The sequence below is a fragment of the Canis lupus genome, chromosome 5 (genome assembly GCF_003254725.2).
Source record: "Canis lupus dingo isolate Sandy chromosome 5, ASM325472v2, whole genome shotgun sequence".
Lineage (NCBI taxonomy): Eukaryota > Metazoa > Chordata > Mammalia > Carnivora > Canidae > Canis > Canis lupus.
Window position 1 is genome coordinate 61,565,679 of NC_064247.1, and position 17,765 is coordinate 61,583,443.

Sequence of the window (17,765 nt, forward strand, 5' to 3'; positions counted from 1 at the left end):
CGAGTCCCACGTCGGGCTCCCTGCATGGAGCCTGCTTCTCCCTCTGCCTGTGTCTCTCATGAATAAATAAAATCTTAAAAAAAAAAAAGCGTAAACACAGCTAGCTCCTCCCGTGCAGGCTCCCGTCCCCAGATCCTCATACAGTGTGCACGACAACCGAGCACACGAGGCGAGGGTGTCTAACCCCATAACGCCCGCGATAAATACCCCAAAGAGCCTTCCTATCTCGACAAGTTTCCCGGGGGGGGAGGGGAGCGCGGCGTCCCCAGGACCACTCGGTTCGGGCGGGACGGCCGGCAGCAAGCAGGACTGTCACGGCCAGGGGAATGGCCTCCGGGCCCAGGACAAACTACCAGCCCCCGCCCTCTATTCCCTGCACCTCCCTGCACCCTCCCCGCACAGGGCCTAACGCGCCGCGTCCCCCAGAGTCGCAAAGGCGGCTGCGGGCAGAGCGCGTCCGGCACCACCGAGCCAGAGGCGCAGCCCCGCCCCTCGGTGGCCCCGCCCCCAAGAGGCCACGCCCCCGCTGGGCCACGCCCCCTTCCGGCGCGCCCCTCCGCGGCCGCGCCCGGCGACGTCATCGGCCCCGCGCCGCCGCCCCGCCCGGCTCCCGGCCTTCGGTCCCGCTGCGCCGCTCGGCTGACCGTCGCCCGCCGCCGCCAAAATGTGAGTGACGCGGCGAGACGCGGGGCGGCCTCGGACCCCAGGGGGCGGCGGCCCGCGGCTGGGACCCTTCCCCGGCTCGGCTCCCGCCGGCAGCCGCTCGGACGCGGGCCTGCGCAGCGGCTCCCGAGGCCCAGGGGTGGGCGGCGGCCCCGGGGGTGTGCGGGCTGCAGGCGGGCCGACCCAGCCCCGCCGCGCACCCCGCACCCCGCACCCCGCAGCCCTGCGGCCGTGGGGCTGTCGCGGAAGCGGCGGCGGCGGGGAGCCCCAGGGCTTCCCGGAGCTAGGAGACGCCCCACCCCGACCCCGACCCCGACCCCACCCCTTCTCCCCTTTCCCTAACCCCCGGCCCAGGGTCCCCGAGAGGAGCGGTGGCCACTGCCCTAGACCTGGGAGCGCCTGTCCGCCGCCTGGGGCTGGGCTGGGCTCCGGAAGTTGCGAGGGAAAGAACCTCGGCCCTGTGCCTACGGGCTCCAGTGCTCAGAGTGGACTCCGGAGCAGAGCCGTGGATCTTCCCTCTTTAAGCAGAGGCCGCCTCGAAGTGGCCCTTGAAACCCCAAGTTTTCCCGCAGTAACATTCAGAGGAAACTGTCAAGAGTCACGAGGACCGTCTAGCCCCCTCCACACTGTTCTTGCTCGTCTACGGAGGAGGAAGGCATGGGTACTTTCCCGGGTTCCCTCCGGGGACTAGGGTCGCTTCTCCGGAGTGTACCTGCCGCGGCTGCCGTGCCAGTAAATCACAATGGTTAATTAAGGTCTAGATCGGTGGAATTATAGGAGACCTGGTCTAAGACAGGTTCCACTGCAACCAGCACTGTTGACTTTCTAAATCCCACTTTTTGCTTCCAGAAAATGGGGTTGATAGTAGTACACACACACACCCTCAAAGAGTTGAAAGGACTAAATGAGAAAAATGCTAAGTGAGAAAATGTGCCATTGCATGGTTCTTCGCTATTACCTATCAGAGAATAAAAATAAAGTGTAAGGGCAGGCATGGGATCTGCTGCATCTCTGGTCTTTGACATGTGGTAGGTATAAAATAACTTGAATCAGTGGGTGCATCAGTAGCTGTTGTAGTCAAGGCCCAGGCTAGGTGCTGTCTTGGGTACAGGGAAGAGACCTGTAAGACACAGGAGTCTGTGATCTATCAGGGAAGGCAAGACATTACAGATGACCCTTGAACAATATGGGTTTGAACTGTGCAGGTCCACTTACAGGTGGGTTTTTTTCCAATAAATACAATACAGTAATGTAAACGTATTTTCTCTGTCTTACGATTTCCTTTTTTTTTTTTTTTTTTTTTTTAAGATTTTATGTATTTATTCATGAGAGACACAGGCAGAGGGAGAAGCAGGCTCCATGCAGGGAGCCCAACATGGGACTCCATCCCGGGTCTCCAGGATCAGTCCTGGGCTGAAGGTGGCGCTAAACTGCTGAGCCACCTGGCCTGCCCTTGTCTTACGATTTTCTTAACATTTTCTGCTCTAGCTTACTTTACTGTAAGAACACAGTGTATGATACATATAATATACAAAATACTTGTTAATCGACTGTTTATGTTATTGGTAAGGCCTTTGGTCAGCAGTAGGCTATTAGTAGTTAAATTTTGGGAGGAGTCAAAAGTTATATGCAGATTTTCAACCATGGGGAGGGGGAGGGGTCGGCGTCGGCACCCCAAACACCCCACCTTGTTCAAGGGTCAGCTGTGTGTGTATGTGTGTGTGAAAAATGAAAGCATGGCCAGCCAAGAAACGGAAGCGATAAGGACTTCAAAGCCACAGTGGTCAAGAAAGATCTGGCTGGAGAGCAATAGGCCTTCAGTTGAGGATTTGAAAAGAGAAGTACCTTTTAAGAGAGGAAGCACTGCTTCATCTCACCTTTCCCACTCACACCACCCCCTCCTCCTTGCCTCTTGATGTTCCTGACCCTGTTTATATAAATGAATATATTTCTCCAAACTGGAAAAGTGGCATTCTGTAATTGTTCATAACCATGAAAACAGTTCTCGCCACAATGAGAGTTCAGGAGAGTACTGAGTGCATTTAAGTAGATGTGTGCATTTAAATAAAAAACTGGAAGGTAGAGTTTCTCTATCTTAGGATCCCTGATCTTAAGATCAGGTGCCTCAGTGATAGAAAGTGATATTAAACCTTCACTTGAGACCCTGCTCACTTTTAACATATGATGAATCCTGGAAATTATAGAGGAATTAGAAGAAATGTCATTAGAACCTTTGTTCCTTACTGTAGGAAGGGTTTCTTTTTCTGCTTAAGTTCTGAACCTTTAAACAGTGATGCCTTGGGATAATGTCTTCATACTTATAAAAAATGTATCTGGAATCATAGTTTACTCATGCTTGTGCCTTTACCCATTTCAGGTCTGCAGGTGCAACCCCAGGGTCAAGTGCTGCCTCTGGCAGCAACCGAAGACTTCAGCAGACACAAAATCAAGTAGATGAGGTATTGCTCTAAAATGTTGAAAACAGTGAATTTTAAACCAACATGGGAACACTCTGGAAATAAATCTTTTTAGAAAAAGTATCTTAAAAGCATGACTGAAAAGGAAATTTTGGCTGTTTCATAACAAATGAGCTAAGCTTCTGAGAAGTCAGTACCCAAATCACGTATCTAAACCACAAATACTCCTCCCGAGAACATTCTTCCAAGGATCACTTTATAAAATATATTTTGCCACAATTAAAAAAATTGGAAAGAAAAAAAGAACTAGTTTATAAAATAGGGTAATTGAGTTTTAAGGATTAGGTCTAAAGTTTGTTCAAGCCAAGACCAGTCCCTCCGACCAGATTTTTCATCAAAATGCTGCTTAAAGTGTAGCCTGATGTACAGGTTACCAGGCATGAGCAAGCCTCTAGAACTCAGTTCCAGCTGTCGCCCATTCACGTACATAAGGCAGATGCTGGCAAACTGGTCTAGCCCAACAAATCTATACTTGTGGAATTCTTGAACTAGAGAACCCTCACAGCATCTTTTGTTCAGCTCTGTATATGCAGACCCACAATGGAAGACTGTGAGAAATTCAGATTAATGTTTCTATAGCCCGGAGAGCTACCAATGTCCAACAAAGACATGTTGATCTTTCTGGATTTAGCTGCTTTAAAAAGCAGAGTTAAGTTTAGGTTAGACTGCATTATTAAATCATTTGGTAATGTTTTGGTCTTATGGTTTTGTTTATGAACTGAATTCTGAAAATTTTTACGTTTCCACGGTAAGAAACCCATTCTGATTCCATCGGGGATGAAACTTTTGTTTACTTACAAAATCAAATTGGGTCCTTTTTCTTAACCAAAGGAATTTTAAGGAGAGGTTTTGTTTTGTTTCAATTGAGGTAAAATTTACATAGCATACAATTAGCCATTTTAACTTGTACAGTTCAGTGATATTCGGTGTATTTATAATGTTGTGCAATCATTACCTCTGTCTAGTTTCACTGCTTTTGCATCACGCACAAAGAACACCCTGTATACATATAGTTGTCACTTCCCATTCCCGTTTTCTCCCATTCCTGGTAACCTATAATCAGCTTTCTGTTTCTATGGATTTGCCTGTTCTGGATGTATCATATATAGGCGATCATACAGTATGTGGCCTTTTGTGTTTGGCTTCTTTCACTCAGCATGTTTCCAGTGTTCATCGGTGTGGTAGCACCTGTCACTACCTCCTTCCTTTTTATGGCTGAATGGTGTTCCATGGTGTGTGTGTACATAATTTGTTTTTCCATTCATGTGTTGCGGGGTTTTTGAGTTTCCATGTTTCAGCTATTATGAGTAATGCTGCTATAAAAGTTCATAGACAAACTTCTGTGTGGATATATGTTTTTATTTCTCTTGGGATATAGATAGATAGATAGGATAGATAGATAGATAGATAGATAGATAGATAGATAGATAGATAGATATAGGAGTGCTGGATTATATGGTAATTCTGTGTTTTAACTTTTTGAGGAACTATCAGACTTTTCCACAGTGGCTGCTCCAGTCTACATTCCCTCCAGCAGAGTCCAGGGGCTCTTAGGTCTCCACATCCTCATCAACACTTGTTAGTTTCTGTTTCATCTGACTTTAGCTATCCTCATTAGTAAATATGAAGTATTTCATTGTGGTTTTGGTTTATATTTCCTTAATGACCGGTGGTGTCAATATCTATGCATATGTTCGTTGATCGTTTGTATACATTCTTTGTAAAAATGTCTGTTCAAGTCTATTGCCTGGCTTTTCATTGGGTAGTCTCTCACTTTGTTATTGGGATGTAAGAGTTCTTTATATATTCTGGATATTAAAACTTTTTTAGATAAATGGTTTGCAAATATTTTCTTCCATTCTGTAGATTGTCTTTTCATATCCTTGATAATGTCTTTTGATGCCCCCAAAATTTTAATTTTTATCAAGCTCAATTTATTTTTTTTAAGATTTTATTTATTTGAGAGAGAGAGCTAGAGAGAGAGAGCAGGAGCAGGAACAGGGGTAAGGGGTAGAGAGAGGGGGACAAGCATAGTCCCCGCTGAGCAGGGGAGCTCAATCCCAGGACCCTGAGATCATGACCTGAGCTGAAGGCTCAACTGAGCCACCCAGGTGCCCCTATTTTTTCTTTTATTGTTCTTGATTTGGTGTCAAATCCATGGCCAAATATGAAGTTAGAAGGATTTGCTCTTATGTTTTCTGCTAAGAATTTTATAGTTTTTAGCTCTTTTACTCTTTTACTAATAGGTCATTGATCCATGTTGAGTTAATTTTTTTATATAGGGTGTTGTATAAGGGTTCAGCTTCATTCTTTTATATACAGCTGTCCTGTTGTCCTAGCACCATTTGTTGAAGAGACCATCCTTCTCCTCTCAGAATGATCTTAACAGCCTTGTCAAAAATCCATTGGCCATAGATGTTTGGGTTGATTTTTGGATTCTCGATTCTATTCCATTGGTCTGTATGTCTGTCCTTATGCTAGAATCACACTACTATGGTTACTATAGCTTTGTTGTAAGGTTTTGAAATTGAAAAGTCTGAGTCCTCCAACATTTTCTTTTTCAGTATTATTTTGGCTATTCAGGCCTCTTGCAATTCCATAAAAATTTAAGGATTGGCTCTTCTGTTTCTAGGAGGGGACGTTAGAGGGGGGAGGACAGTGGAGTTTTAATAGAGATTGTGTTGAATCTGTATATCTGTACATTGGTTTGAGGCACTTTGCAATCTTAACAACAATCTGTGACCATGGGAATGTCTTCCCATTTAGCTAGGTTTTAATCTCTTGAATTAAATTTCTTCAATTAATTTATTTCTACAAGCAGTGTCTTGTAGTTTTTAGTGTGCAAATCTTTTGCCTTCTTGGTTCAATTATCCCTGAGGTATTCTTTTGGATGCTATTGTATATGGAATTATTCTTTTTAAATTTCCTTTTCATTTCTCATGTGTGGAATTGTTCTGACTTCTGGGTGTTGGTCTTGTGTGCTAAACCTTTACTGAATGTTTTTATTGACCCTAGTAGTTTGTGGATTCTTGGGGATTTTCCATATATGGAATCATCTGAAAATTGAGATCATTTTACTTATTTCTTCCCAATTTGGATGTCTTTTATTATTTTTCTTGCCTAACTGCTCTGGCCAGAATTTCCAGAACAGTTTTGAACAGCACTAGTAAAAGTGGGCATCTTTGCTTGTTCTTGATCTTAGGGAGAAATGCTCCATTCCTTCACTGTTGAGCATGGATGTTAGCTGTGGGTTTTTCCATAAATGCCCTTTATCATGTTAGAGAAGTCCCCTTCTCTTTCTGATTTGCTGACTGTTTTTATCATGAAAGAGTGAGCCACTCCCTGCCCCATCCTTTCTAAATGAAAGTTTGGCTCAAAGTAATAAAGTGTTGGCCTGAAAGAAAATGTGCCCATTTACTTCACTAAAGGTTTTGTTTGTTCTTCCCTTCCTTTATGAGTAACTTGATGTGATCGTGTTCATTCAGGTGGTGGACATCATGAGAGTCAATGTGGATAAGGTGTTGGAAAGAGATCAGAAGCTCTCAGAGTTAGATGATCGTGCAGACGCGCTACAGGCAGGAGCATCCCAATTTGAAACAAGTGCTGCCAAGTTGAAGAGAAAATATTGGTGGAAGAATTGCAAGGTAATTTTCTTTTAACTGGTTTTTACATCATGTCACCCTCTGTATTCTCAGAGGGTCAACCAAGGCTCCAAGTGTTGGACTTCCCTGAATCTTGGAAGTGAGTTTGACGTGCTGCACATGGAAATTTGGATTGACTCGGAGTCAAAAACACTGACTGCATACCTTTTCCTATCTCCTTAGCTAGGAATGCTTCATCTGTGCCTGACCTCAAGAAGTATATAGAACAGCAATGTCCAAAATCAGTCACAGACATAAGCCCCTTCCAGCCCTCTACCCTCTCAAAGCCCTGAACACATACTGGCAGGAGAGGGCTGGGCTTGGTGGTCAGTTGGCATGTGGTTCAGTGAATGGCTCCAGCGTCTCAAGATGGCAGTGCTTGAAAGCCGCATGCTCCACAGAAGTGCAGGGATCAGCCAGGCAAGCAGCTGAGCCCAAAACAGATTTCATACATACACCACAGTCCAAATGTATCTTCCCTCTTCCTGGTATAGAAGTGATACTTTCTGATACACAGGACAAGCTTTTGTAGCCCTTCCTATGTGAAGAACTTACACAAACAAATGCCTTTCTAGGGACCACCAAAAGCAGATAAATAGCTTCATGCCTTAGTTGAGAACAATTTAGGCTTTAAAACTTAAGAATTATTTCCAACTGTAGTGTACCTTAATTTCTCTGTCAGTGACTAGAATATTATACCCTTCAGTGAGCACGCTAATGTCTGTGTTTGGAATTGTGAAATGGTCTATGTTTCGTCACAGATGTGGGCGATAGGGATTGTCGTCGTGGTCATCATCATCATCATCATCATCGGTGAGTTCTCCTGCCTAAACTCATTGTTCAAGTTGTCTGTGTGCTCACAGCTAATGGCATGTACAAAACCTCAGAATAAAAGTTCCTGCAGAACTATTAGTTTACTACACAGATTTTTATTTTTTTCAGTAAATTTTTTTTAAAGATGTATTTATTTATTTATTTATTTATTTATTTATTTATTTATAATAGACATAGAGAAAGAGAGAGGCAGAGACACAGGCAGAGGGAGAAGCAGGCTCCATGCCGGGAGCCCAACGCGGGACTCGATCCTGGCACTCCAGGATCGCACCCTGGGCCAAAGGCAGGCGCAAAACCGCTGAGCCACCCAGGGATCCCCTTTTTCAGCAAATGTTTTAAATAGAGTTATTTCGTTAAAATCGGATGGTTTTTTAAATACAAACATTGATCCTTTGAAGTTAGGGAAAATGTATTCATTTCCACTGACCTCTCTCTGTTTTCATTCTGGGTACATTTTCATCTGATACTTCCTTTTACACGAAACAGTATAGTCTGTTAATTAACAGCATGACTACCTGATACCCACCATAGCGCCACTACCATCCAGGCATGTGCTTGGGCAAGCAAGTTAACATCCCTGGTCCTCCGTTTCTTCACTTGTAAAGTGGGGATGATAATAGTACCTTCCCCATATGTTTGCTATGAGGACACCACTGGCCAGTGTATGAAAAGTGCATAGGATGGCAGCCAGCATATAGTATTAATAATAGCTGGATAAGTAAATAAATACATAACGCACACAGGTTACGTGCACAGAAGTATTATTACTGGTATTATTCCTACTGCTACCATATACGATACTGCAACAGGACGTTGACATCTATAGCCTGGGACATGGGAACCATTTGCAAAAACAGTTCTTCCCATCCCTTCTCTCAACAGTATCCTCAGGCACTCTACAGAATGTAGAGAGAAGCCACCAGTAGGAAGTTGGCCAAATGGAATTTCACATTTAGACTGCGACATTCAATGTTAATTCTGGGAGAGAGACTAAACTGTTGTTTCCTCTGCTTTTTTTGTGTCTCCCCTGCTTCTCAGTGTGGAATGTTTCCCCGTGAACAACCAGTGTGGCCCCAGCCTGCTGTTCAAGAAATCTCTTCAAGACATTTGACTTAGAACCTGCTATATTCTCGAGCTCGCCTACTGTTCTATCTAAACTGATTATTTTCTGTTTGTTACTGTAAAGTTCAATTTCTAGGAAACGTGCCTTTGTTTTTGTAAGCACTCCAAACTTGAAGTGCAGCTGCCCAGCCCATACCCAGCCCAGTGCCTTCCGAGACTGCTGTGTGGCTGGTGATGAGGATCTCTTAAGTTCCCGAGTGTTGTTAACCTAGAAGTCATGTTGTCTCATTAATTGCCATTAATTCCAGTTAAGGGAATTTGTTCCAAGTTAGCTATCCCTATCATAGGACATCTTCAGAACCACATTCTTTTTTTTTTTTTTTAATTTTTTTTTTCAGAACCACATTCTTAAACTTAGGTAATCAGATTTCCAGTTTGTGCCTTCCAGAAAGAACACTACTGCCTAACGCAAATCTGTAACAATAACAGATTGTGCCTTATTTTGCTATTTTTCTGATTCCATAGAAGAGAACTCTCTACTGTTTATAAGCACTACTGAGTCCTGCGCTGTATTTAAAATAAGATGCAGATAAAGAGTTTTTGCTCTTACGTGAGATATGAAGATGTTTACTTTCTTGTTACTGTTTTGTATCACTTGCTAAAAAATATTATTTTAATCAGAAATAATAGCCTCTTTAAAACATTTTTATAGAACTATGGCTATGACCAAAGTTTCTATTTTGCCAAAAAGTTGAATGCCAGTACAGTGTCCTTAAGTCTGATCCCAACAGAGAAATTCAGAAATGTGACAAATGGAATTTAAAGTGCCCTTCACAATTAAAATGATAAGATTGTGAACTTCTATATCCTACCAGGCCTTTCTTGCCTGTGGAATACTGTAGGTGGTGCAGCTTGCCTGTGACTCAGCATCTCTCCCAGGGGTTAGAGAAGGTTTAGGCTAGACTCTGAGCATCTCCTACCTAGAGCCCAAGTACTACGCTATGGTTCACAGACTGTCAACTGTGGACTCCAGGAGGTCTATGAGAATTAATGTGAGCAACAGCTTCTGCAGCCTTTGAGTGAGACCATCCTGAACCCAGTTCCCAGTGACGATAGCCTATTTTTATCCATATTTCTATTTTTGTTTCCTATTTTTATCCGTATTCCACTTTCTAAATCTGTTTTCTAAATTATGCTTTCAATTGGGCATCGGTCAGGGCTGGATGACTCTTCACAGAGGATAGCTAATCAGAAACTCTTCGATGTCATAGATTGCATAAGATGCTGCTTTGGAAATAGCTTTGTCATCTGAGAGACTTGTGTGAGACTTTCATCATCTGGGTGGGTGGCTTAAGGATGGGAATTCAGGTAGGCATGCAGACAGGCAAGGAGATGCTGAAGGAGGAATACAGAGGTGTTACCACTCTGGCCCATTGTTACTGGAGGATTCTAAAATTCTTATTCACATGTTAGCATGTGACTTAGAAAGCAACAACAGTTGGGGGGTACTGGGACACGGGCTTTGTTTAGTATCTGTTTCCCTGGCATCACTGAAACACTGCAATGTTGAAGACATGCCCTGCAGGATGCCCAGCTGTGAGAAGGAAGCAGCAGTCAAATGTGGGGCAGGCCATGAGCCCACCCTTCACTCAGGAGCTCTGGCCAGGTCTGACTGAAATCTTGGTGCTCCCTCCTTGCCTCGTGCCTAGCCCCATGTAACCCGCTGGCTCCTGCGTTAACCCAGGGGTACCTTGCTTGTATCTGTGCATTTAGCTGGGAACTTGCCCACTATAATGAACTGAATAAACTGTTTATAAACATAATTCTGGTAGCTGTCTTGATTATAGGAGGATAGCTGCACATGGTCCAAGTCTTAAAAATGGCATTCCTGGGGATCCCTGGGTGGCTCAGCGGTTTAGCGCCTGCCTTTGGCCCAGAGCGTGATCCTGGAGTCCCAGGATCGAGTCCCACATTGGGCTCCCTGCATGAAGCCTGCTTCTCCCTCTACCTGTGTCTCTGCCTCTCTCTCTCTTTCTGTGTCTCTCATGAATAAATAAATAAAAATTTTAAAAATGGTATTCCTTGCTGCTGCCCTGACCTCTCACTTACAACAAACCCCAAAGCCCACTTTCTCTTCCTTCTCACCAGTTCCCTCCCCAAGTACTCATTTCTTAGTCTCCTACATTTCTCAGTACCCTAGTGAACAGAAGCAGACCTTCCCCTCCTGGAAAGTATAGCAGATGAGTGGGGAGCTATGTTTCTCACAACAACCAAAATGTTCAGGCTTTTGAGTTTCTTGAATATATGTTCTTTAAAGAGTAACGTGCAGAGCTGGCTCTATATGTCATAGAAGAGACAGCTGCCTACGTGGCACCTGGGGAAGATAACGTGGATGGGTGAGAGACTTCTCCAAATACATGGCTCTCTTTTTGATTCTGCATTTCCTTCCCCTTGAATATACTTCCACTCTTAATCTGCCACCCCTAAGGATCAATGTAATATGGGTGGAAATGCCCTTTGCTTATAGTTACAAAAAAAATGTCCGTTTCCTATAGAAGTCCTACTGGGAGAAAGGTTGACTTCTTCCTGTTGCCTTGGCCTTGGATAGATGGTCACCGCTCTTCTTATCTGGAATGCTGTTATGTCCAGGCAAAGTACTCACAGTAGAATTGTGCTGTTCAGTCCTCGTTTCAGGACTTTTTCTATAAAATTTTGGTGCCATTTTTGAGATTTTGAAGGAAAATCTACAATAAATGGGCTCTGTTCTGCCTTTCCCATAAATGTCAGGATTCCTTAGCCAGCTGAGTCCTCAGCCAATTTCTCTTTCCATTCTACTCACTTTTCCTGGTCAAACTTACCTATTCCCACATCTCTATTCATTAATGTACTGCTGATTCCTGGCCTAATGGACATAAGCCTCTCAAATTCAGCGTGGGCCAAAGAGAATTAAGCATTCTCCTGCTGCACATTCCTCTTCCTACAGTTAATAGTGTATGTTCCAGAGAATGGTACCACCAGCCATCCAGTGTCCATGCCAAACAAGTCCACTGGACTTGGTATTTTTATTCACCATATATATCACTCAGAATGTATTGGAGGAGTGCTAGAATAGTAAACGTACTCCAAATCTGAAAAGCTCCAAGTTTGTTTCTCGCTCATGCTACATGTCCAATGCCAGGCAACAGGAAGTTTCTAATCGCACTCCCTCAGGGAGGGACTTACTGTAAACATTTGTTTCAGGTTATCACTGTGGCAGGAAGGGAACATCAGGAATTGTGCGCTGGCTCTTGAAGCTGCCAGCTGCGAGTCTGCTCACATTTTACTGGCCATGGCAAGTCACATGACCATGCCTAACTTCAGAGGTGGCCAGGAACACATGTCATCGGAAAGAGAAATGCAGGGTTTGTGAACATTTGCCTTCCTGCTGACAATTTCAGTGAAAGAATGGGGCAAATTCGCCTTGGTTCATAAGTATTTTCTAATGAATTGTGCATCTTACATGGCAATTCTATATTTGCATCACTAATAAGATGTTTTTGAAAGTATGGTAATTTTTTAAAAACTGGTTTTGAGTGAGGATTATTTGTTTCAGATTGACTAGGCTGCTTAGTACATTTAAAAATAGCATCCTTGGGGGCGCCTGGCTGGCTCAGTCAGTGGAGCATGCAACTCTTGATCTCAGGGTTGTGAGTTTGAGACCTATGTTGTGTATATAGATTACTTAAAAATAAAATCTTAAAAAAAATAACATCCTTATTTACAACTGAGTTGCTTTTCACACTAGCAGAAAATTCAATCTGTAAAACTACAATTTACCACATAAACCAGTTATTGCATAATTATTAGAAAATAAAAATAATGTTTTCTCATCCTCTAAACAGCCAGCTAAGTGCATTTCAAATTCTACTTGTCTGTATACCCTCAAGACCTTAGACAATCCCGTTAACACAAGTGCCTGCCTTAGGCAAAGCTCTGGATCTGGAGCCCAACAGAAGCCTTCCCTCCGGCAATTCACCCCTTGTCTGCAGAAATTCTTCCTGCTTGTCCCCTCTCCCTCCCTGTTGGGTCATCCCATCAGACCCTAATCGTGGTCCCACCTCCTTCCCTTGTGCAAACACTTGTCTCCGGCTCCACACAGCAAAATCCCTCTCCACGGCCTCACATTGTGCTTTTCCTTCCACCAACACTACTGAGACATCTTTAACCAAGGTCATCATCTTGGTGAAGCATAACAGAAAATTCTCTGTCTTACTCTGAGTGTCACCAGCATTTGATACAGTCAATAGCTCTCTCCTTGTAATAGTTTATCTAGATTCCATGATCCAACATTCTGCTTTTCTTTCAACCCCATCTATGGCTCCTTATTCTTTGCTTGGCTCTCTGCTCTTCCTCTGAATCTCCCTGCCCCCCACCCCCACCCCATGTCTCAGTCTTGGCCTTTGGCCCTTTTCTGTCTGCATTCTCTTTTTTTATTTTTTTTAAAGATTTTATTTACTTATTCATGAGAGACAGAGAGAAAGAGAGGCAGAGACACAGGCAGAGGGAGAAGCAGGCTCCATGCAGAGAGCCTGATGTGGGACTCGATCCCACGTCTTCAGGATCACGCCCTGGGCCGAAGGCGGGTGCTAAACTGCTGAGTCACCCAGGGATCCCTCTGTCTGCATTCCCATGTTGACACCATCTCACCCATGTCTATCAATACCATAGGGACTCTGGCCTCCCCCAAATGTCAGGTCTATCTCCATCCCTGGCCTCTCCCCTACATCCCAGACCGGGAGAGCCAATCACCCACCGGACAATCCCACTGGCACATGTAATGCATGTCTCAAACAGTGTGTGGGAAACAAGTCTCCATTCTCCCCTCATCAAAACTTACCATCCCCAGACTTGTCCATCTAAGTTGATGACTCGATGACCCATGACACTCAGCACTGCTTAAACCAAAGATCCAGGAGTCATGCCTGATAACTCTCATTTCACAACATACATTCAACTCATCAGCAAGGGTCTGCGCTCCAGAAGCATCCCACCTCCAGCCTCCTCTCACCATCCTTCCTGGCACCAGCCTAGTCCAAAGGATCCTCAGCCCTCTTCGTGTAACTAACAGCTTCCTGTGTAGAAGTCTGGCTGATACAGATCACTGTCTTACTTTAAATCCTCTTTCCACTACCATTAGAAAAAAAAAAATCAAAATTGCATTCCCTAATTATAATCCAGCACTTCCTAACTTCCTGACCTCCCCTCACACCATTCCGCCTCGCTCTGGGAACTCTCCAACCAAAGCAGACCGTCATTCTCTTTCTTAACAACACACCTGCTCTATCAGCGGCACTGCAGGTGTCCTGCCCCCATCTCCCTCCCCCCACACACTCAGGTTTCAATTCGTCTTCTCAGAGAGGCTTCCGCCATCACCAGGTTGATGTATCTGCCACCTGCTTCACCCTCCATCCCTGTCCAGCCACACTTAATACTGTTTCACGTTCCACACAGCGCTTTCCACTTCTGACCTCTGTGCACTCGTTTGTGTTTTACGTCTTCATAAAAGGTTGACTCCTTGAATGGCAGGGACTTTTGCCACCACTCCGTCTCAGGGACCACAATCCCCTCGGCCTAGATCATCCACTCAATGACTATCTGTTGAATGAACGCAGTTTGACAAAACAAAGCTTGAGAGGCAGCTCTGGTATCAGTGGTTCATCCAATACACGGTATGAACAATTGCCGCACGTCACTCCCCCCTCCCTTCCCTTTCTATACAATTCCTTTCATTCATCCGATAAACACTGAAGATTTTTCACGTTCCAGGCACTGGAAAGGGGCGGAGTTCTGCACTTCGGATGAGCCCACATACAATCTGAAGGCCCTTCAGACTGCTATTTTTAAAAGGACTTCGCTACACCTTCCTTCTCTGAAACCGCGTCTTTTACATACACTCGTCTTCCCCCAGTTGCCAAATCAACCTGTAACTTCAGGAAAGCCCAGGAAAATGTGTATAGAGTCCGTCGTCAGTATTCCGTTTCCGGACTCGGCTGTGATCTCCGTGGGGCTGCTTACTGCCCGGACCCCCGGAGCCTCAAGCATCTCGGAGCCTCAAGCACCAGCGGGCGCCCGAGCAGGAAGGATGAGCAAGACGCAAACAAGGGAACGAGAAGGCGCAGACACGGAGCTCGGACGCGCTTCTTCCCTCTGCCCGGGAGCCGCCCGACCCGCGCCCCAGGTGCGCCCCCATCCGCGAGCTGGCGGCCCCCGCCACCCGCGCTCGCAGCCGCCCGGCTCCCCCCGCCCCTCACCTGGAGGCGGGCCAACCCCGCCCGGGTCCCGGCCCCTCGTGATTGGCGGCTCGAGCGCCCTATCCCCGCCCCGCAGCCGGCTTCCGCCCCTCCCTTTCCCGGCGCCGTGAGGGGGCGGAGCGCTCGGCTGGCCCGGCCCCAGCCCCAGGCCCCTCGGGGCCGCCCAGCCCTCCGCTGCGCGCCGGCCCGCCGGGATTGGCCGCACGCCGCCCTCCGCCGGACCCCCGGCGCTCTGGAACGTGCCCGGGGGCCATCTCCCGCCCACCCGCCTCCGCTTATGTAACCCGGCCCCCCCCCCCCGGCGCGGCCCCGCCCCCTGGCCAATGGGGGCGCGCAGAGCCGGCCGCGGCAGCCAATCGCGTGGCTGAGGGCGGGGCCGCGTCACGTGGCGCGCGGGGGGCGCGGCGGCGGCTCCCCCCAGCACGCGGCGGGCCTCGGGACTGCTCCCGGCGGGCGGGGCGGGGCGCGCGGCGGCGGTGGCTCGGTGGCCGTGGCGGGTGAGTGCTCTCCCGGGGCCGGGAGCGGTCTCCCCGAGCCCGCCCTCCGTACTGGGGCCGGCGGCCGGGTGGCGCCGGGCGGGAACCCGGGGCCCCGGAACTTGGCGCTGGAAGTTCCCCGTGCCCGGGTCCAGTGTTCGGGCGCGGCCACCCCTGCGGAGCCCCGGGGGGCAGGCTGCTGAATGGGAGGGTCTGGCCGCGCGGCCGGCGGGGTCGGGGCGGGGGCGCTGTCACAGCCCGGCTGCAGCCCCACAGGAGCCGTGTGACTGGACATCTGTCCCTCGGCCTCCTGCCCCGCCCCAGGCTGCCCCTGCGAGCGGAGCCACCCAAGACTGCATGCAGATCCTGCAGAGGACGCTTCCTCCAGGTGACAGGGATCAGTGTCTGCTGGCTCCTGATGACAGATCACCTTCCCTAAGGCAATGGCATGGACCAAAATGAGACATTTCTGTCGCTGATTGCAAAGTGAAAAAGAAGCGGGCAACAGACCGAGAGCAGCCGTGCAAAAAAGATGGACCCCCGCGAAGACCTGGGAGTGTCCAAATCTCTGGACTCCAGGGGGTCCGAGCCTCGGGAACCACAGGCCTGTTGCTCTGAGGCCCTGGGGAAAGGACAGGAGGAGGTGTGGAGCGAGAAATCCCAACTGCAGAGCCCACAGGTGGAGAGCACCAACAGGTGACCCCCCTGATCTGTTTGTTCTTGGATGATCAGTACAGGGAAAGGAGAGCTTAAATCGTTTTATTCCTTCGTTGATAAGCCTAGGAGAAAGTTCAGGGGGGATGCTCAGACAACTTGGGACGTAACGCTCTGGGAAACTGAAGGATTATCAAAAAAGAATACCAGAAGCACAGAAAGAGTGGTGAAGGATTTAGCTGAGCGGGGGGCTGAAGTGGGAATGAGAATGGATGGAAAATATTTGATGTTGACCAGTTTCTTTGGCTGAGATCCCACCACCTGTCCAAAGGGGAAAATAAACCTGTGAACTAAATGAGTTGATCCATGGGAAGCATCTAGAAAGTTGCTTGGCACATCATATGCTGTTCATACAGTAGATGTTGATTGCTCCTAAAATTGAAAGTGTGAATTGACAAGCTTTTTTTTTTCTTTTTATCTTACAGTGAACAGCAAGATCGAAATAGAGTTTCTGAAGAACTTGTAATGGTTGTGCAAGAAATGAAAAAATACTTTCCATCAGGCAGACACAGTAAGCCAAGTACCCTAGATGCTCTCAACTATGCCCTTCGCTGTGTACACAGTGTACAAGGTAAATGAGCTGGGGAGGAATTGCAGTCATGCAAGTGCATCAATTTGCTCATAAACATTGGCCAAGCTGGAAGAGTTGTCAGTGTGCTTCTAGTCCCTGAAATGTTTTGAGCTTTTTATGGTGCTTGATGTGAGATGAGCAAATCTACACAGAAACTATGTCTTAGTTTTGCAAATTAGGAACATCAGGAGGATCTTATTTGTATAATAGTTTAGGAACTGCTGCTTAGTGACTGTGCCAGATTTTGATGATTTGTTGCAGGAGAGTAGGGTTTAGCACATTTTAAAGAGTCACTTTTTCACAATCGTTATCTTCTAAGGATATTGGGGAAAAAATACATTTGATTAAATACAGCTCACCTTGCCGTTATCCACATACAATTAGAGTGCATTCATGATATATCAGGAATTTGCCAAATTAAAAATGAACAGTTGCAAACTTTTTTCCTTTTTATCTCTGAGTTTTCTTTTCCAGGGATTTAATAAAGTATACATTTTCTTTAAAACAAATCTCTCTAACTTCATGTATGACACACAGTTCTTGGATACGAAAGTAATGTTTCTGCCATAAACACATCACCTGTGTGTGTTTGGAATTTTGGGTTTCAGTACCTTATGTGGATCTTGCTCCTGGCAATGCAGAACATCAGGAAATGCTAAAATTCAAAAGCTTACATTTGTACAGCTATTCGTGTTATAGGTGAAAGAAGATGATCTGGTTTTGAGGCATACACGCCAAGGTGTCCTCATCTAAAAAATAAGCCAACTTTGATTATGGTAAAAATTATTTCCTAAAGATATTGCTGTCACTGGACTGTCTGTTTATTTTCCTGTGTTTCTTAGCAAGCAGTGAGTTTTTCCAGATTCTCAGTCAGAGTGGAACACTTCAAACAGATGCGACCGTGTACAGTCTTGAGGAGCTGGCCACTCTTGCTTCAGGGTATACTTCCAAAAACACAGTAAGAATTCACAAATTTTGCAGTCTCAACCTGGGTGATATTTCTTAACAACCTTATCAAGACGTAGATTTTTAAGCCT

The 17,765-nt window shown here is 46.3% G+C and overlaps 2 protein-coding genes across 12 annotated transcripts in view; both read left to right on the forward strand.

The window, feature by feature from the left end:
• The first annotated feature begins 541 nt into the window (after positions 1-541).
• Positions 542-10,500, forward strand: VAMP3 (vesicle associated membrane protein 3). The gene is made up of 5 exons (XM_025427289.3): positions 542-666; positions 3,041-3,122; positions 6,626-6,784; positions 7,543-7,594; positions 8,654-10,500. Coding segments are annotated over exons 1-5 (315 nt in total). The 5' UTR covers positions 542-664; the 3' UTR covers positions 8,674-10,500.
• Positions 10,501-15,370: 4,870 nt separating this feature from the next.
• Positions 15,371-17,765, forward strand: part of PER3 (period circadian regulator 3) — a 55,099-nt gene continuing 52,704 nt past the window's right edge. Inside the window, exons 1-4 of one of the 11 annotated variants that reach the window (XM_025427279.3) lie at positions 15,371-15,464; positions 15,884-16,139; positions 16,583-16,728; positions 17,571-17,686. In XM_025427279.3, coding sequence (XP_025283064.3) covers positions 15,976-16,139; positions 16,583-16,728; positions 17,571-17,686 — 426 coding nt within the window. In that variant the 5' untranslated portion in view covers positions 15,371-15,464; positions 15,884-15,975. Of the gene's footprint in view, positions 15,465-15,488; positions 16,140-16,582; positions 17,687-17,765 lie in introns of those variants that run through there. The other 10 variants (XM_025427278.3, XM_035716665.2, XM_049110557.1 and 7 more) reach the window with 10 other exon arrangements.

What these genes read in the sequence shown, in the direction of transcription:
- VAMP3 (XM_025427289.3), top strand. An exon ending in CACAAAATCAAGTAGATGAG is followed by an intron (nt 3,123 to 6,625) that starts GTATTGCTCTAA and finishes GTGTTCATTCAG; the next exon opens with GTGGTGGACATCATGAGAGT. An exon ending in CATCATCATCATCATCATCG is followed by an intron (nt 7,595 to 8,653) that starts GTGAGTTCTCCT and finishes CCTGCTTCTCAG; the next exon opens with TGTGGAATGTTTCCCCGTGA.